We start from the raw sequence: 27,148 nt of genomic DNA, 5'->3' as shown, positions 1-27,148 counted from the left end.
TTCGCCTCCAGTCCCTGCTGGACCAGGAATGTGACACGTAGTCTGCAGGCACATCACCTCTAATTAACTGCCTCAGCAGTGGCACATGCCATGCCTGCAAACCTCACTGCTGAAGTCACTGATTGGTCTTTATTTTAAACCCTGCACCCAGCTCGGCCATATGAAAAGCGGTCCCTACTCTTGAACCCCTTTAACACAGAAGATAACATGTATTGGAATAAATATGGCTGTACAGTATAGTAAAAACTGAAATAGTCATGTCATAAAAAAAAAAAAAAGGAAAAATGTTCTACCCCCAAGAGGTTAACCCCTTAAGGACCACCAACTGTCTTTAGTCTCCCTTGTTTTAGAGGGCACTCCTGCTTTACGAATTTAACAGCTCCAGTTCTTAAAGCAGGCTTTTGCTCTACAGCCAGGATTGGAGCTAGCTCCGGTCCCAACTGTTAACCCTTCGACTGGCACAGTCTATGACCATAGCATGATCGAAAGAGATTTCCCCTCTGATTGGGTCCCAGACTCCCAGTGATCTCATCTGAGGCTAAGGGTACTTTCACACTAGCGTTTTTCTTTTCCGGTATTGAGTTCCGTCCTAGGGGCTCAATACCAGTTTTACCCTAATGCATTCTGAATGGAGAGCATTCTGTTTAGGATGCATCAGTTCAGTCCCTCTAACGTTTTTTGGCCAGAGAAAATACCGCCGCATGCTGAACACTTGCATTAATTTCCATTGAAATGTATTAGTGCATTGCTGCATTGACGGATCCGTTCTTCCTGTCCGCGCATGCGCAGACCTTTAAATCTGTGGGGAAAAAAAATACCAGATCCATTTTTCTGGATGACGCCGGAGGGACGGATCCGGTATTTCAATGCATTTGTCAGACAGATCCGCATCCGGATCCGTCTGACAAATGCCATCCATTTGCGTCTGGATTGCCGGAATCCTCTGCCGCAAGTGTGAAAGTACCCTAAGTCCTCTGGAGTCAGCTCTGGTGACTGAGAAAGGACCCCAAAATTGTAAATTCAGTAATTCTGCTGTTAGGGCACACTGGCGCCATAGAGACACAGAGAATCATGTGGATTATTATCAGGGAGTGTGCTAATATATTATAAGCATAAAATGTTTAAAGACAATAACTTCTTAAAGGGATTCTAAAAAAAAAGAATAAAAAAAAATCTAAATAAAGTAAAAGCTTGCAAAAAATTATAAATATTTTTCATAAAACACATTTAATTGTCCATACTTAAAGGGGTTGTCTGGGTTCAGAGCTGAACCTGGACAAACCTCTATTTTCACCCCGTCAGCCCCCCTGACTTGAGCATCGGAGCAGTTCATGCGCCAATGCTCTCCTTTGTGCTGCGCTAAATCGCGCAGGGCACAGGCTCTTTTGTTTACAATAACACACTGCCGGGCGGAAGCTCCACCTGGCAGTGTGTTCGGTGACGTCATCGGCTCTGATGGGCGGGCTTTAGCGCTGCCCTAGCCGTTTTACTGGCTAGAGCAGCGCTAAAGCCCGCCATCAGTGCCGGTGACGTCACCGGGCTCCCTGAGCAGCCGGAACAAGAGGCTTCAGCTCGTCTGCAAGAGACCCGATACGTCACCGAGTCTAAGAAAACTTCACTTCCAGCAAAGAATTTCCTATAAGAAAACGGGGCTTCAGAAACATGTGGAAAAGGTAGGACATGGATGTATGTTATATGTATGTCTGTCATGTACTAATGGAACAAAGTCCTCAATCCCGGACAACCCCTTTAAAAGGATTGTCCAGTTTCAAAGCTGAACCCCGACTTATCCCTATCTTCACCCCTGACATGAGCACCAGAGCATTTCATAAGCTTCTTTGTTTATAACACACTGCTGGGTGGAGACTTCCGCCCAGCAGTGTTACCGGTGAAGTCACTGGCTCAGATAGGGGGGCTTTGGTGCTGCCCTAGCCGTTTTTACAGGCTGCCCATTAGTGCCGGTGACGTCACCAGGCTCACTGCTAGGCGGAAGCCTCCGCCTGGCAGTCCCTATGGAGAGCCAGGTACGTCACCGGATCCAGGGGTGCGTCACCAATGAGGCCAGGTGAGGCGATCGCCTCAGGCAGCACCAGGTAGGGGCAACCGAAGGGCCATGGGCTGAAGGGAAGGGGTTAGGTTAAAAAAAATTGCCATTGAGGAGGGAGGGGCGCCATTTCAGTTTTCGCCTCAGACAGCAGAAAGGCTAGATGCACCCCTGACCGGATCTCCTAAAAATGCCTCTCATCTCAGAGGGGCAGCCTGGGTGAAGATGGGGATATGTCCAGGTTCCGGGTGGGGACTTAAACATTTAAAGGCAAGAACAAAAAAAAAAGTTGGCCCATAAAGGATATATATAACCTAAAAAAACGATGGTTTTCCTCTATATAATGCAGAACTACAAATCCCAGGACGCATGCTGTTGCAAATGTTTAGGAATAGTCCTTCAGTCTTCGGCCCCACAGACTACAGTAAGGACCTTGTGATGTCATACTGTCACGTGACATGCTAAAGTGGGTTTGAAGCAGACACAGAGATGTACTAGCAGGGTAATATCGTCATCCCATGCTAATAAAGATCAGCAATATAATATAATAATAATTATCCTAATGTCACATGACCCTGCATCATCATAAGGGGCTTACGGCGCATGGGATTTAGAATCCACCGTAAATGAACCCATGGGGGAGGGTTATTAACTAGCTAAACGTCATCAAAAGTCGCCAGGGGAACGTCATGATCACCATAACAACCGGATGAAAGATGGCGAATAAAAAAAAAAAAAAAAAAGCGTGGAACTATGGGGCGGCTCACATGACCTTGCCCTGCGACCTCAATTCCACCTTCAACCAATGGAAAGGCCCGCTTGCCGGGCTAGCAACCAATCAGAGGTGAGCAGTGCGCAGGCTAGGTTGCGCTGCAGTAGCCGGTTGATTGACATTAGAAAAAAGCCAATAAATGTAAGAAACTGAGGCGGGGCTTCTGTTTTTCTACCAATACCGTGAGAGGAGGCGGGGCTTGAGTGGCTTGCCGGTTTGGCTGCGCGTGTCGTGCGTGAGTGTATGTGAAAAATCCCGTAGACCCCCCAGGAAAGAGAAGAGCCACGGTGAGTGTAAAGTAGAGGGGGGGTGCGGGGAGAGGGGGCGATGTTTCTGGGGTGTGCCCGCATGGAGCCTTAGAGAAGGTGGCACATGTTTCTGGCGCACACAGTATGAATGGGACATGCCGGGAAGGTTATTGGAGTAGGTAGGGGACAAGCGCTGCTGCAGTGACTGGCGGGCAGGGTCCTGTGCCGCCTCATTTCCAGCATTAGAATTACAATGAAGGCTGAGTGTGGAGGAAGTATCCCACAATGCTTAGCGCTGGTGCAGGCCCACCTTCGATGGGGAAATTGCACAAATAGCAGTTACCACATGTCTCTATTAGCAATTTGTAAACTACAACTCCCAGCATGCCCTCAAGTTGTAGTTGTGCACGAACCTCAAAGTCCCAAGTTTGGAACCAAGGATTATGTGATTTGGCTGGTTCCTGCGAGCTTTCGTTCTCCTCCTCTGGCCTGTCTGACAGATTTACAGGACGCAGGCGGAATCTGTCTGATCAGGCGTTGGGGAATTGCTACTTATGCATTTTTTGGGTAATGTTTTAGAGCAGGTATTGCACCCTACCCATCCAAATGCGACATAAATGGTGAGTTAGTGTTAGGCCTTTCCCATATACTCCGTAGTCCCCCATTCAGCCATAGTGATGTCACGTGACCGCAGCAGGCACATTTTTACTGCTTCGTTTTGTGATTGGCAGTTCTGGTCAGGTGATGTCACTCCGGCGTGCGGTGATCAAGTATGTTTGAAAGTGCGTTAAAGGGCGGGCTTTTTAGGAAGTCGGCCCTTCTGTCCTGTGGAAGAAAGATTGTTTAGTTAGTAGTTACCTGTCCCTCGATCCGCTGATGCCACCATCGCTCAGCCTGCCGGCTCTTCTGCCCGGGTCCCGACTGGATCTTTGCCCTTCTCTTCCTGTTCAGCATCATAGCCTTAAATGGAAGGAAGGGCAGGGCACACATCCAGTCTGGACCTGGACGTTCGAGCCCGCAGGCTGTGTGAGTGCAGCGGAGAGGTAAGTACTAGGAAAACGGTCTTTCTTCCACAGGACACATTTCCTAAAAAGCCTGGAGAACCCCTTTAACTTTGCTCTGGAGTTTCTTTCAGGAGGCTCTCTCGCAGGCGGACAGAGTAGCGCAGCGTGCTGCCCTGTTTTGTCCAGTAAAATGATACTCCTGGCATACCCCAGTCCAGTCGGTGGGGGGTCCATCGGGGGCTGTTGATGTCTATCATGTGACGGATTCGGCATGTCGGTTAATCTTCATTTTTCTGTTCCTATGATGAAGAACAGAAATGACTAGCCTATGATGGGTCCTGCCATTGAGGCATACAATAGTGGTGCATAGAGCATGCGGTGAAGGCCTTCTCTGTGACCTCCATATCCTCTACTACTTCATGTGTAGAGGATCTGTCTAATCTGTGATCAAATATTCTCCTGCTCTGCCCCACCCTGTAGAAAGTAGTAGTGAGTCACATGTCACCCATAGCCATCATGTGACCCGTGTCACTACAGACATAATATAGTCACGAGCCACAGCCTGCCTTGGCCCTTCTAGATAGAAATCTGGCAGAGAAGCAGGGCATTTCACATCATATGGCGGTCATACACATCTGATGGCTGACGGCTGAACATGCTGATGTCCGGGGGGCTGGCGTCCAGGAGGATGTCCGGGGGGCTGGCGTCCAGGGTCCCGACTGTCTCCCAACCACAGACATCAGGGCTCAGAAAGATTAGACATGTCGGATCCCATGGGCGATAAGCTGACGCCAGAGGTGTCCTGTTTCGTCTTTTTCCCTCTCCACCCAATTGAGGACACATGCACACTTGGATGAGCCCAGCCTGTATGGTAATTGGGGGGTTGGCAGGAATAGTTGCCAAATAAACGGATTTTCAACCTTCTACTATCTTAAAGGGTTCTCTGGGCTTTTCATATCTATCCTCAGCATGGGTCATCACTATCAGATGGGCGAGGGTTTGACACCCGGCACCTCCGCGATCCGCTGTATGAATGGAAGACACGTGCTGTCTCTCTTCTTGCTCTCCATAGACATAGCAGCTGCGAGCAGACTGTACGTGCGCACTGTGCACGGCTTCCCTTCATCAAGCTAATCACGGGGGTGCCAGAGCCCCATCAATCTGATATTGATGACCTATCCTGCGGAGGGGGTCATCAATATTAAATGCCCAGAGAAGCCCTTTAAAGGGAACCTGTCACCTGGATTTGGGGTATAGAGCTGAAGACATAGGTTGCAAGATGGCCGCTAGCACATCCGCAATACCCAGTCCCCATAGCTCTGTGTGCTTTTATTGTGTAAAAAAAACGATTTGATACATATGCAAATTAACATTAAAGAGTCATATCTAATTGTGTGACCAGAGAAGAGTCATGTTTTTCAAGCTCTGACTCATCTCACGTACAGGACTCATCTCAGGTTAATTTGCATATGTATCAAATCGTTTTTTACACAATAAAAGCACACAGAGCTATGGGGACTGGGTATTGCGGATGTGCTAGCGGCCATCTTGCAACCCATGTCCTCAGCTCTATACCCAAAATCCCGGTGACAGGTTCCCTTTAAAGCTTTAGTTTTCACCAAGCTTCTGTTGAAGTATCAGAAAGGGATGCGGCTTGGACAATGGGGCAGGCTTTTACTTTACTTGATTTTTCTTTCCGTAGCCAAAGGCAGTGCAGCCATTTGGGGGAACCTTGGGTGTCTTCTGGTCAAGCGCCCCTGCAGCCTGTCAGTGTATTCATATCCTGGCCAGCAGTTAGTGTGGCCCAAGGCCTGAGCATGTAGGATGGCTGCTACGGACCTTCCCCCCAATTGGTGTGGCACTTTGGTGACGAGCTCCTCCACTCCACACTGTTGCCAGGAGTGTCAATTTAATATGGCCTTGATTGTGTCACTAACTCTGCTGTTTTTTCCTTCATAGCAAAAATGGGGAACGTTCTAGCTGCCAGTTCTCCTGCACCACCCCCTGCCGGATCTCCCCCAGGCCCAGGTTTAGTAAATGTTCCTCCGGGATTCACAATGCCCCCTGTTTCTGGCATTGGCACAGCTGCTGAGAAGAAAGAACCCCAGGAAGAGCGGTTACCTAATCCTGGCACCTATGAGGAATGTCATCGCAAATGTAAAGGTAGGAGATCTGTGTGTAGCTGGCATGTTAGGTGCATACTCCACCCCACCGGCCCTGCTTGTGTCTGTTAGGCTATGGCAGCGGTCCTTGCATTGTCCTACATGGAAGCCATACAGGACAGGTACGTTAGCCGTCTTTTATTGTTCATAGAAACCTTGTGACAAGTAAGGACAAGTAGATGTGCCAATCCACACAGTATCATCTAGTTGGGATTAGAGGAAACTGTAGTGACTACATCATGATGTGACTAGGATATGCAATCACTTTATGATTGGCGGGGGCTCGACATCTGGACCCCTCATGAATTTAGAGAATGTCTCCGCTGCAGCGCCCTGTATGGTGGCACTCCTGCACCAAGGGGGTGCTAAACACTTTAGTTTATTGTCACAGAGGATTTGATCTAAGAGCATAGCAGATGTATTGGGGGCAGTGTAAATTGTTGAACTGGGTAGGCCAAAGTGTGGATATACAGAGTGAGTCAAAAGTCGCAGGACACCCTTTTATTTCAGAAACGAAAGGGAAAATGAAATATCTGAATACCCCAGCAAGTAATGGGTGAGGGGGCCTATCTTTTAGGTTATGTCCGGAACATCTTAGATCAAGGGCAAATTTTTTTCAATGGGAAGGGGGTCATGTAGCATATCACAGCAGACCAGAACTTTCTCAGAAATCGATTGACACTATCAGATTTGCAATATCTCTTGTGGTTCAAAAGTTATCAACACAAAGTTGCAACAACAATTGGGAACGTTCCCTGTGATGCACAGCTATTTGATGTGTTCAATATGTTGTCCATGGTGCTGAACACAGAACTTCAAAGTTTTGAACTTTGTGTTGATAACTTTTGAACCGGAGATATTGCAAATTTGATTGCAGCAATCGATTTCGGAGAAAATTCTGGCCGTCTTTGATATGCTACATAACCCACTTCCCATTGGGAAAATTTTCCCTTGATCAAATATGGCGGCTTTCAAGATGGCGGCCATGTTCCGGACATAGCCTAAAAAATAGGCCCACCTCACCCATTACTTGCTGGGGTATTCAGATATTTCATTTTCCCTTTAGTTTCTGAAATAAAAGAGGGTCCTGTGACTTTTGACTCGCCCTGTACATATTCTTTTGGTTTTTTACAGTATTCCAATTTCCAAATCTACTGTTAGTGAAAGGGCACATTGTTGTTGATGTCTGCACATACCTAAGTTCATACCTAAAATTTCTTGCAGCCGAAGGTTTTTTAGTCTAGACAGTCGTCCGGTAGTCTGGTGTTGTGTATGAAGAAGTGGAGGTCCAGTCATGTCTCCTGCAGTGTCCTGATCACAAGTGTTGCTTAGCAGACAGAGGAAAAGTAATTCACGTGATTTTTTGGGGCTTGTTTTTTGAGTAATGTATTTGTTTCTTGATTTTCAGAGTTATTCCCCATGCAGATGGAAGGAGTGAAACTGACTGTAAATAAAGGGTTGAGCAATTATTTCCAGGTAAGGATTTTACTGTGCGGGTTAGGTCACTAGTCACACACTAGAAATGCTATAGATATATAATATACTATTTCCTGATCATTTAAAGGGCCACTAACGTTTCACAAAACTTTTTGATATGTTTTAGAGACGTATCAAAAGTTCAGATCGGTTGGAGTCTGAGTGCTGAGACCCCTACAGTTCCTAGAATGAGGGGAGAGAAGCAGGCACATGCTCTTTCTCCTTGAGGACGGTATCGGGACGGGCCCATAGACTTCTATGGAGCCTGGCTTGTTCAGCGAGGAGAGAGCATGCTATGTGTGTCTTTCTCTCCCCTCATTCTAGGGACTGATCTAAACTTTTGGTATGTCTTTATAACATATCAAAAGTTTTGTGAAAAGTTAAATCATTGATAGAACGTCACTTGGTTGTTTGGGCATTGGTTATAATGGGCTAACCGTGCCGCCTGGAGCGAAAAGGGGGGCAGGGCACTTCCTTTGATTGACAGCTGTTCTCAGAGAGTAGACACCCCTTTAAATGCTCTCAGTACATGCGTTTCTGTATGGTTTTCAGTCTGGTTATGATTGTGCCACAATTTATAATTTTTTTTTTTTTTCATTTTCTCATTTTGTATCCCAGGTAAATCACACAATCACACTCAGTACTGTTGGCGACTCAAATTATCATTTTGGAGCCACATACGTTGGAACAAAGCAGCTGAGCCCCTCAGAGGTGAGATATGGTTGAACGATGGGTGGTCCTAATAGAAACATACAGCTGTCTTCATCATAAATTCACTGTGTTCCAATGAATGGTTCCTTGTGGCTGTAGAATAGATATAATGAAATATGTTCCCTTAGTCGGTGATGGTCCACAATTCAACATATATCATGTCTCCATCCATGTGCACACCACTTGTAGACTTAGAAGATCCAGCCAGTTTCCAGCATGCATGCCGGGTTTCGGCTGGACAAAAACTGGTGCAGATGTAAACTTAGTCTAAGGGCAAGAGTCGAACGTTGCGCTTAGCTGCTTCTGCTGGGCTCAGCTCATGGGAACTGGTCACTTCCCGCCCCCGTTCTTCTTCACTGCAGGACCGTATTGAGGAGGAGTTTGAATGGAGCTATGATTGAGCATGTGTGTCACCTGTCTGTTAGAGGGGTTGTCCAGGACTAGAAAAAACCTTTGCTTTTTTCCAAAAACTGTCCCACACCGGTCCATGGGTTGAGTCTTGTATTGCAGTTTAGTTACATTAACGCGAATGGGGCTGAACTGTAATACACATAACCTGTGGACAGGTGTGGTTCTATTCTTGGAAGAAAGCAACCATCTTTTTCTAGTCCTGGGGGGCCCCTTCACATATCTGTGGGACTAATAGAAAGATCAGAGCGTTGAACTTGACTTTCTACCACCCTCATAGACACTGAACACTGGAAGACTCTTCGCTCCGCTTTCTTCCTCACTACATGACCATGAGGGTTTGAACTTTTTTTTTTGTTCTGCCAAAGGAGATATGTAATACCACATTTTTTTGCATGGCGTGTTGTAGGGGTGGGCGATATAGGCGATATTCGATATAAGGGGGGGGGGGGGGGGGGATCTGTGGATGGTACTATTTGGAGGGGGTCTGTGGATGGCACTGTTATGGGGAGGGGGATCTGTGGATGGCACTTTCATGGGGGGATCTGTGGATGACACTGTTATGGGGAGGGGGATCTGTGGATGGCACTGTCATGGGGGGGATCTGTGGATGGCACTGTCATGGGGGGGATCTGTGGATGACACTGTTTAGGGGGGATCTGTGGATGACACTGTCATGGGGTGGATCTGTGGATGACACATATAGCATAAGATGCTATATAGTGTCATCCATAGATCCCCCCCATAGCAGTGTCATCCACTGATCCCCCTCCCCATAACAGTGCCATCCACAGATCCCAGTCAGTTCCCTGGACTGGAGAAGATAGTCTTGAAGACAGGGAGGGCTGGGCATTCAGGGGTAGTCTTATACGGCGAGTATAGCCCAAACCCTATATTTTAAATGGAAAAGTTTGGCGTCGTCTTATACGCCGGCATATACGGTACTAATGTATTGTTGTTATCCATATTGCCTCCTTTGCTGGCTGGATTCATTTTCCATCTCATTATATACTGCTCATATACAGGGAGTGCAGAATTATTAGGCAAGTTGTATTTTTGAGGATTAATTTTATTATTGAACAACAACCATGTTCTCAATAAACCCAAAAAACTCATTAATATCAAAGCTGAATATTTTTGGAAGTAGTTTTTAGTTTGTTTTTAGTTTTAGCTATTTTAGGGGGATATCTGTGTGTGCAGGTGACTATTACTGTGCATAATTATTAGGCAACTTAACAAAAAACAAATATATACCCATTTCAATTATTTATTTTTACCAGTGAAACCAATATAACATCTCAACATTCACAAATATACATTTCTGACATTCAAAAACAAAACAAAAACAAATCAGTGACCAATATAGCCACCTTTCTTTGCAAGGACACTCAAAAGCCTGCCATCCATGGATTCTGTCAGTGTTTTGATCTGTTCACCATCAACATTGCGTGCAGCAGCAACCACAGCCTCCCAGACACTGTTCAGAGAGGTGTACTGTTTTCCCTCCTTGTAAATCTCACATTTGATGATGGACCACAGGTTCTCAATGGGGTTCAGATCAGGTGAACAAGGAGGCCATGTCATTAGATTTTCTTCTTTTATACCCTTTCTTGCCAGCCACGCTGTGGAGTACTTGGACGCGTGTGATGGAGCATTGTCCTGCATGAAAATCATGTTTTTCTTGAAGGATGCAGACTTCTTCCTGTACCACTGCTTGAAGAAGGTGTCTTCCAGAAACTGGCAGTAGGACTGGGAGTTGAGCTTGACTCCATCCTCAACCCGAAAAGGCCCCACAAGCTCATCTTTGATGATACCAGCCCAAACCAGTACTCCACCTCCACCTTGCTGGCGCCTGAGTCAGACTGGAGCTCTCTGCCCTTTACAAATCCAGCCACGGGCCCATCCATCTGGCCCATCAAGACTCACTCTCATTTCATCAGTCCATAAAACCTTAGAAAAATCAGTCTTGAGATATTTCTTGGCCCAGTCTTGACGTTTCAGCTTGTGTGTCTTGTTCAGTGGTGGTCGTCTTTCAGCCTTTCTTACCTTGGCCATGTCTCTGAGTATTGCACACCTTGTGCTTTTGGGCACTCCAGTGATGTTGCAGCTCTGAAATATGGCCAAACTGGTGGCAAGTGGCATCTTGGCAGCTGCACGCTTGACTTTTCTCAGTTCATGGGCAGTTATTTTGCGCCTTGGTTTTTCCACACGCTTCTTGCGACCCTGTTGACTATTTTGAATGAAACGCTTGATTGTTCGATGATCACGCTTCAGAAGCTTTGCAATTTTAAGAGTGCTGCATCCCTCTGCAAGATATCTCACTATTTTTGACTTTTCTGAGCCTGTCAAGTCCTTCTTTTGACCCATTTTGCCAAAGGAAAGGAAGTTGCCTAATAATTATGCACACCTAATATAGGGTGTTGATGTCATTAGACCACACCCCTTCTCATTACAGAGATGCACATCACCTAATATGCTTAATTGGTAGTAGGCTTTCGAGCCTATACAGCTTGGAGTAAGACAACATGCATAAAGAGGATGATGTGGTCAAAATACTCATTTGCCTAATAATTCTGCACGCAGTGTACAGGGGTTATGACCACCATGTAATCCAGCAGCAGTGGTCGTGCTTGCACACTAAAGGAAAAGGCGTTGGACACTCTGGTGGCCGGGACCACGGGAGTGCGCATAAGCCAGTGCTTTTTCCTATATTGGGCAAGCACGACCGCCACTGATGGATTGCAGGGTGGTCGTACCCCCTGGAAATGAGCCGTGTATAATGAGATGGAAAAATCAATCGAACCAGCAAAGGAGACAATATGGACAATCACAGTACATTAGTAAGTGCCTTGTATTAACTTTCCCTGCATGATAAATGCCATTTGCTGAAGTGAGACAACCCCTTTAATATGAGGCACATTGAAGTCTGAAGTGATAAAACCATGTGCGTCACATTAAGGGCTCATGCACACGACAGTAATTACATAGAATAAATTGGGCTGGGCATAGCCTTTTCAATAGATGGTTCCGCAAAAACTGAACGGATACGGAAGACATACGGGTGCATTTCCGTATGTGTTCCGTTTTTTTTGCGGACCCATTGACTTGAATGGAGCCAAGCACCGTGATTTGCGGACAAGAATAGGACATGTTCTATCTTCTCACGGTACGGAAATACTGAAACTGAATGCACACGGAGACACTTCAGGTTTTTTTGCTGAACCATTGAAATGAATGGTTCAGTATATGTACCGCATACTGACCTCAAAAAACGGCCAGTATACTGAACACAAAATACTGTCGTGTGCATGAGCCCTAATAGTAACCCCATCAAGTGCTTACGCACATAATGGACAACATGGGGTTAATGTGAGGTACATGATGGAGTTACGTACTATTAATGTGTGAGGCACATGGTTTTATCAATTTAGAACTTCATGTGCCTCATATTCATAGTAAATAACCCCATAATGTACCTCCCATTAACTCCATGTTGCCCATGATGTGAGGAAGTACTTGATGGGGTTATAGGAGGAACTTTATGGAAGTAATCACCCCATGTGCCTCAAATAAATATGTGACCCCATCACTTATCTCAGATAATAGCCGCTTTGAGGTTAATGAGTCCCATTAATCCCAGTCTTCCTCTATGCTGGTGGCTAGCTGTGGTGCATCCTGAACTGATCCGAGGCTGCCACACATAGGAACATGGTGTAATCCCCATAGACTCCAATACTAATGCATTGGGGTCTATGAGAGAAATAATCTAATGATTACTTCCCTAGGGGAGCTATTAAAAAGTGTTACAAAAAAAAAAATATATAAATATTCAAATCTCCCCCTTTTCCCCAAACTTAAAATGAAAATACATAACCAAAAAAATGAACATCATGGACATTGCCGCTTGTGAAAATGCCCATACTATTAAAATCTAAAAATATTTATCCTATACAGCAAACGGCCTCCAACCAAAAATTGATAAAAAAAAAAGTCATACACACCCCTAAATGGTATCAATGAAAGTGATCAGAATATGGGGATGCAAAGAAAAAAAATTATGTTTTTTTTTTCAGTAATGCATCTGCATATGTGGTTTAGTTGTAATCGTACTGACCCAGAAAATGTAAGTAGCAGGTAGTTTTGCTGCATGGGAAACCCTGTAAAAGCGAAACCCATAAAACTGTGGCAGAAGTTTTTATTTTTTTAAAAAATATAATTCCCACTACATTGTATGCAACCGTAAAAGGTGCCATTAGAAAGTACCACTTGTCCCGCGAAAAACAAGCCCTAATACAGCTATGTGAATGGAAAAATAAAAGTTATGGTTTTGGGAAGGCTGGGAGTAAAAAATAAAAATGATGGGTTAAAGGGTTTCTACCACCACATTTTCACCTATTTAGCTGTCAGACACTAGCGATCTGCTAGTGTCTGCTCTACCTAACCATGCTATTGTAATCCCTTTCTCTGCAGCGGTTACCCTAAAAAACTTAGTTTTTATTGGTATGCTAATGAGCCTCTAGGTGCTATGGGGGCGTCTTTTCTGCACCTAGAGGCTCCGTCCACTCACTATTTCCGCCACCCAGCCCGCCCCTCTCCTCTAGATTGACAGCCCATTCGCGCCTGCGCCGTGTGCTTCTGTATTCGACGCAGGCGCAGTGACTGTTGAACTGCTCCCTGCGCCGTAATCAGCGCAGGCGCAGTGAAGATGCCGGCACAGGGAGACAGTCACTGCGCCTGTGCCGAATACAGAAGCACATGGCGCAGGCGCGAGTGGGCTGTCAATCTAGAGGAGAGGGGCGGGCTGGAGCTCGCTGGGCGGCAGAAATGGTGAAAAGACGCCCCCATAGCACCTAGAGGCTCATTAGCATATCAATAAAACTACGTTTTTTAGGGTAACCGCTGCACAGAAAGGGATTAAAATAGCATGGTTAGGTAGAGCAGACACTAGCAGATCGCTAGTGTCTGACAGCTAATTAGGTGAAAATGTGGTGGTAGAAACCCTTTAATAGACGTCACACAGGGGGCAGTCCTCTTTGTATGTGTTCCCTTATTAATAACCTGGTCATTGGCATAATCGGACAAAAAGAGGGGCTCCTCCCCAGTGCTCCAAACTATAAAAAAAAAAAAGGAGCCATTGGCTCTTAACCTGAAAAATTTACGAGCCAGATGACATTTTTATTCGCCAAGCTTAAAATACATATAATTTAGCTGGGATGCTTTGGAGCAAGGGGTTGTGCTCTCATTTCCATGACCTGTCAGACTAGCCAGATCCGTGTTGCTAATCCCTAGGTGCTGGGTCCTGGCTCATTCGCTGCTTCTCTTTGGCTGCAGTGGCATCAAGACGATCACTGCCCACAGTGTGAGAGGCGGATCTTCACCAGGCAGACGTCTGCTGGATGGAAGCCAGAGCAGAGGGTCCAGGCGCAAATGGCGACAAGACAACAAAGTCTTGTTGCCATTTTGCAATTCTATTCAATTCCATTTTGGTCGCCATCTGGGGCACTGGCGCCCGCAAATTGCGGATCCGCAAAACAAAACTGATGATGTCCGAATGGCATCTGTTTTTTTTGCGGATCCATTGTTACAATGTCTATCCTTGTCCGCAAAACGGACAATTTCTATCTTTTTTGCAGGGCTACGTAACGGACATACGGACACGGAAACAAAATAAGTTGGTCTGAATGTAGCCTAAAGGTGTATTCACACGCGGCAGATTTGTTATAGAAATTTCTGTGACCGAAACGCACTTCCAACCCTCTGAATGGAGTTGTTCCTGCAGCAGGTGCATAGTTTACTGCCTTCAGTTGAATGGGACAGTCACAGAAATGTCTCCAATAAATCTGCCACGTGTGAACACCCCCTTAGACACCAGAATTACTGTAAAGGGGGTTCATCAAACTGGAGTAAAGTAGAACTGGCTGAGTTGCCCATAGCAACCAGATTCTACCTTTCATTTTCCAAAGGAGCTGTCAAAAATGAAATCTGATTGGTTGCTATGGGCAACTCAGCCAGGTCTACTTTACACCAGTTTGATAAATAACCCCCTAAGGGTTTTTCTAGAATCATCAAACCTTCATAAGGCTGTATCACTGCTGAGGTGCATCTAAAACTGCAGGCGTCCAGCCTAAACAGTCACCCCCAATTATTCTACCAGACAAGAACATTGTGGGGCATCATATCCTCTGTGCGGCAGTTGCCCATAGCAACCAGTTAGCCTGCAGCTCAGAGAACATGAGCAGGTCTGATTGGTTGCCAATGGCAACTGCTAACTGTCCTCTCCTACCTGCCGCAGTGAGCGCCTCACACGCCGCCATCTGGAGCTGTCGCCGGCTCTCCTCGTGTCCTGGTGTGAGTGCGGCGGCCCGGACTTCAGAGACAGTGAGAGGAGAGCGGACACCGCAGACCTGGCACACACCGGGCCATCCTCCGTTATCACCTCCTGGCCATTCACCTTACTGCCAGGCAGCATAACCACCCCGACCACAGCGCCCCCTGCAGGCAGACGCTGTGATGCCGGGAGTACCAGCGATTCCGGGCGGCACAGGAAGAATATCAGTCCGAAGCGAATAGTCTGGTTGTGGGGAGGCTGCGGCCGGTCTGGGCTCGGTTTCTCCCGCTTGCAGTGGTTTTCATGTTTCAGGGTTCCTTGCTGTGAGGCCCCCTGTTTAAAGAGGCAGAGCAGTGGAGGGTCTTGTCGCCATTTTGCAATTCTAAGTCAACGGTCGCCATCTGGAGCCCTGCTCCCTCAACTACTGAATATTCAAAGCATTTATTAGCCTAAGGCCTCATGCACACGGCCGTTGCCTGCCGTGGCCCGTATTGCGGCCTGCAAACAGAGGGTCAGCAATATGCGGGCATCGGCCGTGTGCTCCCCACGTCACGGATGCGGACCCATTCACTTGTTCTATTTTTTACTGTGCGGACGGATCACAGACCCATTCACAACAGCCGTGTGCATGAGGCCTAAGACTGAGGCCCCGCCATCTCCTGACAGATGCAGATAGCCAGTTATCATAGCCACACCTTGTCAGTGAATATGCCGCCCCTTCATTAGCAGAGACCCTGCCCCTCGGAGCAGCAGTGTCATTTGTATCGGGATTCCTTTTATTACAACGCAAAGAGTGAAATCTGCATCAAGTCAACAGCATTTTTGCCACAAGAAATGCATCGTTTGGTCTTTTTTGTTTTTCTGTGGATTTCCAGCAGTCATTGGTGGATATACCCTGAGGTGTATTAAATGCCACAGACATGAGCTGCTTTACATTCACAGTAGTTGTAGGCCAGAAAGTCACCATACAACAATGTGGTTATTGCGACACTTGTGATGGGATATCTGTCTCTCACTTCCAGTATTATTATGGATTTTATAGCGTTTCCCTTCAGTATTATAGACAGGACTGTATGGGAGGTGAATTTGAACATTTCTCTAACTCTTTCTTTCTCTTCCCTTTAATTCTCTTTTCAGGCATTCCCAGTATTAGTAGGTGATGTAGATAACAGTGGCAGCCTGAACGCACAAATAATCCATCAGCTAACTCAACACGTACGATCAAAGGTGGCATTACAGGTAAGGGGTGAATATAATTGGTATTGCCATCCTTCTGTATGTCTTGTATTTTATCCTTTCATTTGCCTATGATGGGCTACGTGTCCGCCCCCGCCCCGCCGGTGTTTTACTGTGCCATAAAATTCTCCAGCTGCTTTGATCAGCGGAGACACTTTATCGGGGCCAACTGTGAAGGCAGCTATCGGGTATGAGCCGATAACTGCCTTATTGAGAGCAGCATTTACATGCAGCAATCTCCTCTGCTGTGTGGGGGCAATCATTCACTACTGTGATCACCTGTCCCCATAGAGAATCCTTGATTCTGGGCTGCAAATCTCTATTAACACAGGACAATCTGCTGCCCAGAAATGATTTTGGTGGCAGCATCAGCGATGCTTTCACATGATGAACGCGCATATTCTTACTCATATTGGGTGATCGGCAGCACCTTTACATAGGACAATTATTGGGAATGAGTTTTCCTAGGAACTTTACTTCCTGATAATTGCCCTATTTGTCAGCTTGTGTAAAGGGCCCTATAGCCTCTTCCCACAAATGAACATACGATTGTCTGAACTGTAGGCTTCCTATCATGGTAGTATATTATAGTACATTGACAGCTCCTGTGCCCGTGGAATCGGCAGCGGGTGCTGGATGTCATATATAACAAACATCCTGCTGCAGTGGCCAGTTACTGCAGTCAGTGGAATATAGGGTGTTTTACAAAGCGAAGTGGCTCCCACCGTCATACCGTGGCTACACCAATGTGATTATGCAGTGCCAATGACTTGGCAGAGGGTCCCAAGGTCTTCACCGGAGGCATGACCTAATAATCAGCTAAGTATTTAAAGTAATACAAAAGCGATCAAAGGAATTGCAGTTTTTTACTATTCCATAGATGTACCGTAAAGCACAAATTTGAAGTTATAGCTCTTGGAGATCACTCATCTGCAGACTCAGTGACCTTAAAGGGAGTCTGTCACCTACCTGACCGGTTTCAAACAGGTGACATTGTTCAGTGGGGCACAAAGTGCGATCACATTTGCATTTTCCATGACACAGATGTTACCCGTGTTTAGTTCTTCAAATGCTTCAAATCGCCCAAAAAGTTGTTTTTATCATGTGCTAATGAGCCGTCGCAAGTGCCCAGGGGCGGAGAGTTTTCTGAAAGTGCCCAAGTTCCCTGCCTCACTCGCGCCTAACTCAGCCCCTCATTAAGCTTAGGCCAGCCCTGTGGCTCTGACATCATATTTCCCTATAGGCTGTTAGGGAAATGCGCCAATTTCACGCCAGTAACTGGTGCATGCGCACTCCATATCCCTGTCCCTCTGCCCACAGTGGGCAGAACACCGCGCATCACTGCCGGGCCCGGGCATGCGCAAACAGCCTAGAGGGAAATATGATGTCACAGGGCTGGCCAGAGCTTACTGAGGGGCGGAGTTAGGCGTGAGTGAGGCGGGGGAACTTGGGTACTTTCAGAAAACTCTCCGCCCATGAGCACTTGCGACGGCTCATTTGCATATGATAAAAACGACGTTATGGGCGATTTGAAGCATCTGAAGAACTAAACACGGGTAACATCTGTCTCATGTCTTTGTGCCCCACTGAACAATGTCACCTGTTTGAAACCGGTCAGGTAGGTGACAGACTCCCTTTAAGGGGTTAGTTATTGAAAAATTAGTTTTTAATGGGTTTCCCCAGCTCCTGGACACACTTATGACGTATCCCATTGCCACTACAGTGTGAAATCCCCTAACATTCTCTTTGATGTCCCCATTAACGGTTCATCCCGTGCCTTTCTCTTCTAGACTCAGCAGTCTAAGTTTGTGAACTGGCAGATAGATACAGAATACAGAGGAGAAGATTTCACCGCTGCAGTCACGCTCGGCAACCCAGATGTATTGGTGGGATCTGGTGAGCAGATTATAAAGCTTCCCTTCTCCATGACATTTTCTAGAATTGGATCAAGCGCTAGGGTGATCTTCAGTGCTTGCTGCATACATATTTATTATTGAGATGAATATACGTATAACGGTGAGTTCACACAGTTTTTGTGTGCCAAGCACCCCACACAATCTGTGTTTTGCAGTTGGAATGCAGCAGATCCACTGCTGGCTTTATCTTCCTTCAGTGGGGTAATCTGTGAGCAGACTGTCTGTGTGGAAGCCACCCCAAGAATGGCCATGTCCTTTCTTTGGAACACCCTGTGGAAACAAAATGCAGCTGCATGAACGGCAGTGCAGACTCCCTATTGAAATCAGTGGGAGGTGGTTTCCGGTGCAGAATTAGAGCACAAAAACTTTGTTTGGACAAGCCATAAATGGTATGTCGCAAGCTCCTAGGCTCCCTCTAGTGGTGGCTTCAGACCATGGCAACTAAGCAGTATCTATAGTTAGTTGCGCTTTAAATTGAAGGTGCTTTCGTCCAAAAACTGCACTATACCTGTCAGTGGGCTGTCTAGGAGCTCAGCCCCATACCATACATAACCTGTGGACAGGTGTGGCACTATTTATGGAAGAAAAGCAGCTGTTTTTTTTTTTTTTTTTTTTTTTTTTCCATGAACAACCCCTTATAGTATATATGTGTGGGTCTAATATAATTTTTTTTTTTCGGTGCCATGTAAAATCTACTGAACATTGTGTACAAGTTGTCTGCAAGATCTCTAGTTGTAGCAGTTTTAGTTACACCAAACATTTCTATGAAACCAGAGAACTAGTTTAAAGGGTTTCTGTCACCACAATTTTTGCTATTAAACAGGCTGACATTATATATGTGCAAATGTCACTTGAATTTAAGTCTGCTACTCTATTTTTTTATTTTATTTTTTTCAGTGTGCCCCCGTTTTTGTTCAATTATAACTTTTATTATATGCAAATTAGCCTCTAGGAGTGGGGCGGGTCGTTCCCCCTGGTCCTAGAGGCTCAGTTCTCCCACCTCATGTCACGCCCTTCGACTTTTGATTGACAGGGCCAGGCCAGCGTTGGTCTCCTCCTGCTGGCCCTGTTTGCCGGGAAAATCTCGCGCCTGCGCCGTCCTGTTCAGTATTCGGCGAAGGCGCAGTAAGGGAAGGACACTTGCCATCTGCCAGCTTCCTCACTGCGCCGGCGCCGAATACTGAACGTGACGGCGCAGGATTTCCCCGGCAGACAGGGCCGACAGGAGGAGACCAACGCTGGCCTGGCCCTATCAATCAAGTGTCGAAGGGCGTGACATGAGGTGGGAGAACGGAGCCTCTAGGAGCAGGTGCAACCCCCCCCCCTGCTCCTAGAGGCTAATTTGCATATAATTAAAGTTATAATTGCACAGAAACAGGGGCACACTGGGAAAAAAAAAGAATAGCAGACTTAAATTCAAGTGACATTTGCACATGTATAATATCAGCCTGTTTAATAGCAAACATTGTGGTGACAGAAACCCTTTAAAGGGGTTGTCCCATCTGGACATTTTATGTCTTATGCTGTTGACATTTCTAGATAGGAATGCCCCTTTAGGCCACCTTCACATATTTGATGTAAACGGCAGCAGCAACCTGGTCCAGTAGAGGAATAGACTGCTGGCCGCTTTCCGGCATAAATGCTTGCTTTTGGCCAGACTTTTTGTCCGCTTTTTTGCCGGAAAGCCTCCAGATCCCTGTCAGATCCTATTGTAGCCAATAGGGATCTGTAAGTGCTTGGCTCTTTGGCGGATACGCTAAACTCCAGAAATGCGTTCCTCTGCCAGATCAGGCTGCCGGAGTTCACATTGTGAAGTTAACCTTAGTGGCATCAGCCGTTTTCATATTCACTAAACCTGCCCTCTGCATTATTCTCTACAGGTATTGTAGTTGCTCACTATCTCCAAAGCATCACTCCTAGTCTGGCACTAGGAGGGGAACTCGTCTACCATAGGCGTCCTGGGGAGGAGGGAACAGTTATGTCTCTAGCAGGAAGATACACAGGTAACTTAAGAGACAATACACAATTCCAGTCCAGGAAATGAATTCAAACCTCTCCTAGCCGGCCTGAGTGTTTTGCTTGGGCTGAAGAATCTGTATGTGAAAACTTTCTGCACTCTGCTAAAATATGTAGAGTTGCTGGTTCTTATGGTGCGTGTGATAGAGGTTTGTGTGAATCCAGGTGACAAAGACTGATGAAAAGATAGTTGTCTTTCTCTCTCTCCCCCCCCCCCCCCCCCACACAAAAAAATGCTGTATTGTTTTCTTTTGTGTTTTTTGGGTAAGTATTTCCCCCGCCCCCGTAATGCAGCGTCCTATGAGTCTGGTATTTTCCCTTAGCGTTCTCCATGACTTGGAAAATGTGTGAAAAAATATCTTACAGACCGGGCGCTTTAATCACAAATTTTTTAAGCCTTCTTTGCACTGCCATAATTCGCACCAAATTTCTACAACATTGCAAGTTGTCAACGGATCCAGCCATTCACAGCCAGAACCCGTTGACTATAATGGGATCTGGCAGGGATCCTGCCACTTTCTAGCAGAAGTTCCACGTTGGCCGGTCGAAAACTGTTGCACGTTACGTTTTTGGTCTGGCCGAAACCTAGCATTTCTTTGAAAAGTGGCCAGAGCAGCCTGCCGGATACATTTACCACTGATGTGAATGTAGCCTGAAATATTTGTTTTGGGATTATTTTGAAGAATTAAACAAGCTGTTTGCAGAAAAGTACATATCCTTTTTAAAGGGGTTTTCCAATTTCTCAAAAAAAACACATGTTCCGGGCCCCTCACCGGTAATCTACTTACCCCGCTGCCGGCGCAGCTTCTGATCCCTGCACCGCTGCTGCTTCTTCCTGCACATGGATGAAAACATCCGGGGGGGGGGGGTGTAGCCAATGGTAGGCGGGGACCGGTAGCGGGGTAAGTATATTACCAGTGAGAGGCCCGGCACATGTCGGGGGGTTTTGAGAAATTGGATAACCCTTTTAACTCTTCCTGGTAACTGATGCATCAGCCTTTATAATGGCACGTATGATGGTAGTGGGACACAATAAGTACACGATTCTAGCAGTTTGCCTGCAAACGATTTCTGGAATGCCAAAGCCTTGTGAATCCGCGTCCCATTCATTAATCCACTGTGTTAGGCCTCTTTCACACAGGCGAGATTTCCGCGTGGGTGCAATGTGTTAAGTGAACGCATTGCACCCGCACTGAATCCGCACCCAGTCATTTCTATGGGGCTGTGCACACGAGCGATGATTTTCACGCATCACTTGTGCGTTGTGTGAAAATCGCTGCATGCTCTATTTTGTGCGTTTTTCACGCAACGCAGGCCCCATAGAAGTGAATGGGGCTGCGTGAAAATCACAAGCAAGTGCGGATGCGGTGCGATTTTCACGCATGGTTGCTAGGAGATGATCGGGATGGGGACCCGATCGTTATATTATTTTCCCTTATAACATGGTTATAAGGGAAAATAATAGCATTCTTAATACAAAATGCTTTGTAAAATAGGGCTGGAGGGGTTAAAAAAATTTTTTTTAACTCTCCTTAATCCACTTGTCCGCGCAGCCCGGCTTCTCTTCTGTCTTCTTCTTTGCTAATCTGTGAGGAAAAGGACCTGTGGTGACGTCACTGCGCTCATCACATGATCCATACCCATGGTGATGGATCATGTGATGAGCGCAGTGATGTCATCAAAGGTCCTTTACCCAGGTCCTGAAGAAAGAAGCGAAGCCGGGCTGCGCGAACAAGTGGATTAAGTTAAATATATATTTTTTTTAACCCCTTTAGCCCTATTGTACTAAGCATTCTGTATTAAGAATGCTATTATTTTCCCTAATAACCATGTTATAAGGGAAAATAATTACATCTACACAACCTTGAACCCAAACCTGAACTTCACTGAAGACGTTCGGGTCTGGATACCACATTCCGTTTTTTTTTTATCAAGCGCGTGCAAAACGCATTGCACCTGCGCGATAAAAACTGAACGACGGAATGCAATCGCAGTCAAAACTGACTCAAATTGCGTACCTACTCGCGCTGGTTTGCCGCAATGCACCCGGGACGCATCCTGAGCCAAAACGTGACGCCCGTGTGAAAGAGGCCTAACTGGTTTCTGCTGTCCATTGTGCAATAAAAGGTTAGAAGTTCTATGTCATGTGTTGCTGAACTCCCGCGTGTGTATCCATTGCTTGGTTTACTGTATTTCATAGCGTGGCAGTCTTGGCCAAATTTTCAGGCTGGGGTTGAAAGTCTGCAGATAAAAATGCTTGTACCTTTTTAAAGCGGCTCATACAGTGGCTGCACTTATTCTGCTATAGATTGCTGCAAAATCTGGTGTAGCTTTGTGGGAAAAGGGTCATTTTTTTTCCCAAAAAGCAGCAGGGGGTCCAAAACATAAGAGGCCAAATGATTCCATTACACTTTTTTTCTATGTAGACACCTCCCCTGGTTTTGGCTGATTCACCATCTTAAAAAACGACCTTAGGCAGGGTTAATAAATCTGCCCTACTTAGCTAGAGTTGGCTGGTGTGAGCCCTTGTAATGTCGCCACGTGTGAATTACATGAATATGTGCCGTCATGCATTCATCATGGATTATCTGGGGTTCAGGCCACACATTAGGAGTGGGGAGCATTAATGCGTGTAATGAGTGCCTCGGGCAGATGGGCGATTTATAGACTTAATTGAAGTCTGAAATACAAGTGGAGCGTTAATGTGTGTAATTACCCAAATAACAGAGCATTAAGTGTAATTTAGTACTCGCGGCATCGGATCACTTGTGACTGTAATGAGACTTTTATGAAAGCAGAGGTAATTGGTGACGTTGTCAGGAGAGCTAGGAGTGACGTTGTTCTCGCATGGTATTCATAACCACCCGGATTCCTGTCTTGTTACCCCTTGTGCTGTAAACGGGAGGCAATGGTTGGTAACCCATTACAGTTAAAGTGCAACTCCGGGCAAATAGACTAGAGTCCCATTATATACTAGGGCCATTAATTCCTAAAACTGTGCCCACTGTCTGTCACCCTTGTCTGCAGCTGCTCCCAGACGTCCTGCCTCCGCCATGCACACTGACATGTGTTATATCAATGTATATGATGTTGTGTTTGTTTTTAAAGCTTCTAATTGGACGGCGACACTCACACTGGGACAGGCTGGAGCACACGCAACGTATTACCATAAAGCCAACGATCAGGTAGGTGCAGATTTTCCATTTTGCACTCGCTAGCTTCCTGGAGCAGTGGCTAGTGTGACTGATCTCGGTTTACGTTTGGCTTTTAATAGAATATGCCGCTTCTTGTGTTTTGGGTGGTAAAGCTGCAGGCTACTCTAGTGAAATAGGGGTTTCCCAAAGTTGATAGTATATTGCCAGGATACGGGGGTTCATACCTCTGAGGCCCCCACTCATCCTGAGAATGAAGAGATTCTGGTCATCTGGCTGTGCAGGGAACTGGACCTTGGCCCCATTCACTTAAGTCGGACCACGGGGCAGTTCCTAAGCAGTAAAGGGGACGCAGCACTAAACAAACCCTGTGGCACCTTCATTGACAGGAATGACAGCATTGTGGGAGTCCCAGAGGTCGGACCCACACCCTTATAATAGGAGTCACCCTGATAAGTGTTAGAATTCTGCATCTATTACTATATGATATAATAGGAACAATATTGTTTTTTGTCCGGCCAATTCTCAGCATATTTGCCGGGTTGTGGCCGGATCTCCACTGGTCTCCAGGCATTTAGGCAGCGTCTGGCAATGCTGTTCCCTGACGGATCTCTGTAACGCTAGTGTGGAACTAGCCTTAGAAATGACCTGATTCAAACCTTTCTGAGATGGTGGATTCTTTGAACAAGGCCTATCTGTCAGTAGTCCATGAAGGGTTTAAAAGTAGCACTTGGAACATTTGGCAATACTGAGGGCAGGACATTCTTCCCCATTGGGTAGTCTGGACTGTACTTCTGGCATCGGAGATAGGCGTTGACTCGTGACTGTGTGGCTCTAATTGGCAGGGACATGACTATGATCTGCCATGAAGCTTGCAACTAAACCTCATCCAGAACGCTCGGCCTCACTTACGGGGGTTGCCTAAGATTTTAAGAAAGAGCAGGATATGGTTTAAAATGTAAAAATAACCATTAGTCCCCCAATAAATCCCAAGCCTGTCTACACTAGTGACACACACATTATCAGTCATGGGCCGCTGTGGCATGTGGTGGCCACAGTGGTCATGGGAATGATGTGTGTGACGTCATCACTGCAGGACCGGGAGGGGAATTAACGGGTGAGTAATGGTTGTGATTTATTTATTTTTATATCATATCCTGCTTCTTGCCAATTTTCTTTGGGAGTCATGATATGGGCAGTGTTACATTGGCCTCATCCACTTCCTCTGCCAACAGTGTGCTAAAAAACAAATAACTACCCGCTAGAACAGCTTTCCACGTTATCATTATGTATCCGGACATATTGTATCTACTGTCCGTGTGCTGTAAAACATCAGAACCACATTTTGTGTGTAACATTCCACTCGTTGTCTCTTTTAGCTTCAAGTAGGAGTGGAGTTTGAAGCTAGCACTCGGATGCAGGACACTAGTGTCTCCTTTGGTTACCAGCTGGACCTCCCCAAAGCCAACCTGCTTTTTAAAGGTATGTCATTACATTGTGTCACCAGCAGAGGGCAGTGTGTCTTTTCTGCATGTGTTGTTGGCAGCGTGATATCAACAGCTTTTCACTGTAAAGTAACCAGGAGGATACAGTTCATTGCTCATGCAGCTGCTGTGGGATCGCAGATCTTGGTGACTGTGCATAGAGGTCGCAATATATTTATTTTTTTGGTATATAAGCCACGCTTATCCATAGATTGTAATTTGAATTACGCTCGCCCCCATTCACATCTATAGTACCAAACACAGCCTCTTCGAATGAGAGTATAACAATCGGAGTCCTAAAACTGCTACCAGGCTGCCATGGGGTGGACGGTACCGCACTGTACCAGCTGCTCCAGGTGACTGAGCTGTTGTAGGCCCTTGTGATTTGTCAGTTATCCTTTCTATTGCTGTAGCCTGCCAGTAATGCCTCCATGTTTCTTTTTCAGGTTCAGTGGACAGTAACTGGGTTGTCGGTGCTACTTTAGAAAAGAAGCTCCCGCCGCTCCCCCTCACACTAGCCATGGGAGCCTTCCTCAACCACGGGAAGAACAAATTCCAGTGTGGCTTTGGCCTGACCATTGGTTAACCTCAGCTTCTCGTGCTCAGCTTGTGGTCTCCCCTCCACGGTCAGACATGTGGCCTCACCCTCCTGCTTTCTGACAGCCTCCACCACACCCTTTCAGATTCTAAATTTGCTCTTTCTCCCCAAACTCCTGCCAGACACATTTTATGACATTTATTTTATCATTGAGGCAGTGAATGAGCGGTCTGTGAATATTTAATGTAGGTACCTAGAATGGAGAGAGAGCCGGCCTTGTTGTTCTCTCCGCCTTCCATGTATGTTCTCTGTGGGGAGGACGGGCTTTCCTTCTTTCTCTGGAGTCCTGCACTGAGGATTTACTCCTTATAGTTGTCTTATTTTATCGTCTCTCTTATCAGCTATTCATCAGTTCTTCCCATGGGGATTTTGAAGTGTGAATGTAGGGGGGTATTCATCCTGTGTGTGGTGGTTCTGTCATCTGCTCCCCTCCTCTATTTCTTTTTTCTACAGATTACTAGGGAACTGTCCTATATGGGGGAGGGGGTCAGGTCTGTTCTGGGCCTTACCTGAGCCCTCTGTCCTTATAGACCTTGTGCTGCTGTCGGAGGGGGGTGGGGGTGAGTCCTGCTGCCACCTGATCTCCATCTTTAGGTGCGTGGATGTAAATCATGTTTATAAGTTATAAAAAAAAAAAGAAACAATATGGCATTGATCTTTTACACAAAACGAATAAGTAGCCCAAAGCAAAGTCATGACCGGGCCTGTACAGCACTAATAAAGTGACTTCTGCAATGGGATCTTTTTGGAATGACTGATTTTTGCACTTGTTGTGTAGTAGCAGCTGTTCTACTGTTCTCCTTACAAAATGCCAACGGTCTTTACAGGGCGAAAACCCAACTGTTCCAGATTACAAAAACATGGCTGCTTTCTTCCATAAACCATGCCACATCTGTCTATGGGTAGTGTCTGGTATTACAGCTTAGATCCATTGTGAACGGTTGAGTTGCAATAGCACACACAACCTGTGGACAGGTGCAGAGCTGTTTCTGGAAGAAAGCCGCCATGTTTTTCTAATTCTGTGTCTCCACTATCAAGTGTCAGTATTTATACAGTCCAGCCTCATGATGTGTCACCCTTCACGTGGTTGCTGTGGCCTACTCCTGCTGGTTGCGCAAGGCTGGCTTCTACAAATATACGTATTTCTAGAGGACCTGACAGCTCTCCTGACATGTCGGTTTTAATAAATGCCTCCATTCCATTTAAAGGCTTTTATTTAAAAAAATTTTATACAACACCATCTACAGGTTGTGTCTAGCATTATCCCCATTTACTTCCATTAGGCTGTTTTACAATTCCAGATACAGCCCAATGATAGACATGGCACTGGTTTTAAAAGTTGCACGTTTGGATTTTTTTTCTAATTGAAGAATCCCTTTAATTTAGGGCAAGTTGAAAATTGCCAAATCATTAGCCTTTCCAAGGGAGTGCATCAAAAGTGAGCCCACAGGCACTCTAGGGCCCAAGAGCAAACAAACACTATCATTATTGACCAATAATGAAAAAAACTCAGTCAGCATAAGAATGTAATATTCTTAGATTTTATTTAAATAGACCAAACAATGAAGCACATGACATTGATTTCCAGAGACA

The 27,148-nt window shown here is 46.0% G+C and overlaps 1 protein-coding gene across 1 annotated transcript; it reads left to right on the top strand.

The window, feature by feature from the left end:
* Positions 1-2,992: 2,992 nt before the first annotated feature.
* TOMM40 (translocase of outer mitochondrial membrane 40) lies at positions 2,993-26,295 on the top strand. Its single transcript, XM_040434221.1, has 10 exons — positions 2,993-3,103; positions 6,028-6,231; positions 7,639-7,706; positions 8,325-8,417; positions 16,291-16,392; positions 18,180-18,285; positions 20,186-20,308; positions 23,430-23,506; positions 24,853-24,955; positions 25,404-26,295. The coding sequence occupies exons 2-10, from the start codon at positions 6,033-6,035 to the stop codon at positions 25,541-25,543; spliced, it is 1,011 nt and encodes a 336-aa protein (XP_040290155.1). The 5' UTR covers positions 2,993-3,103; positions 6,028-6,032; the 3' UTR covers positions 25,544-26,295.
* Positions 26,296-27,148: the final 853 nt, after the last annotated feature.

Source organism: Bufo bufo, chromosome 1 (genome assembly GCF_905171765.1).
Source record: "Bufo bufo chromosome 1, aBufBuf1.1, whole genome shotgun sequence".
Classification (NCBI taxonomy): domain Eukaryota; kingdom Metazoa; phylum Chordata; class Amphibia; order Anura; family Bufonidae; genus Bufo; species Bufo bufo.
Note: the sequence above shows the minus strand (reverse complement) of the source record. Positions and strands in the feature narration are given on the sequence as shown.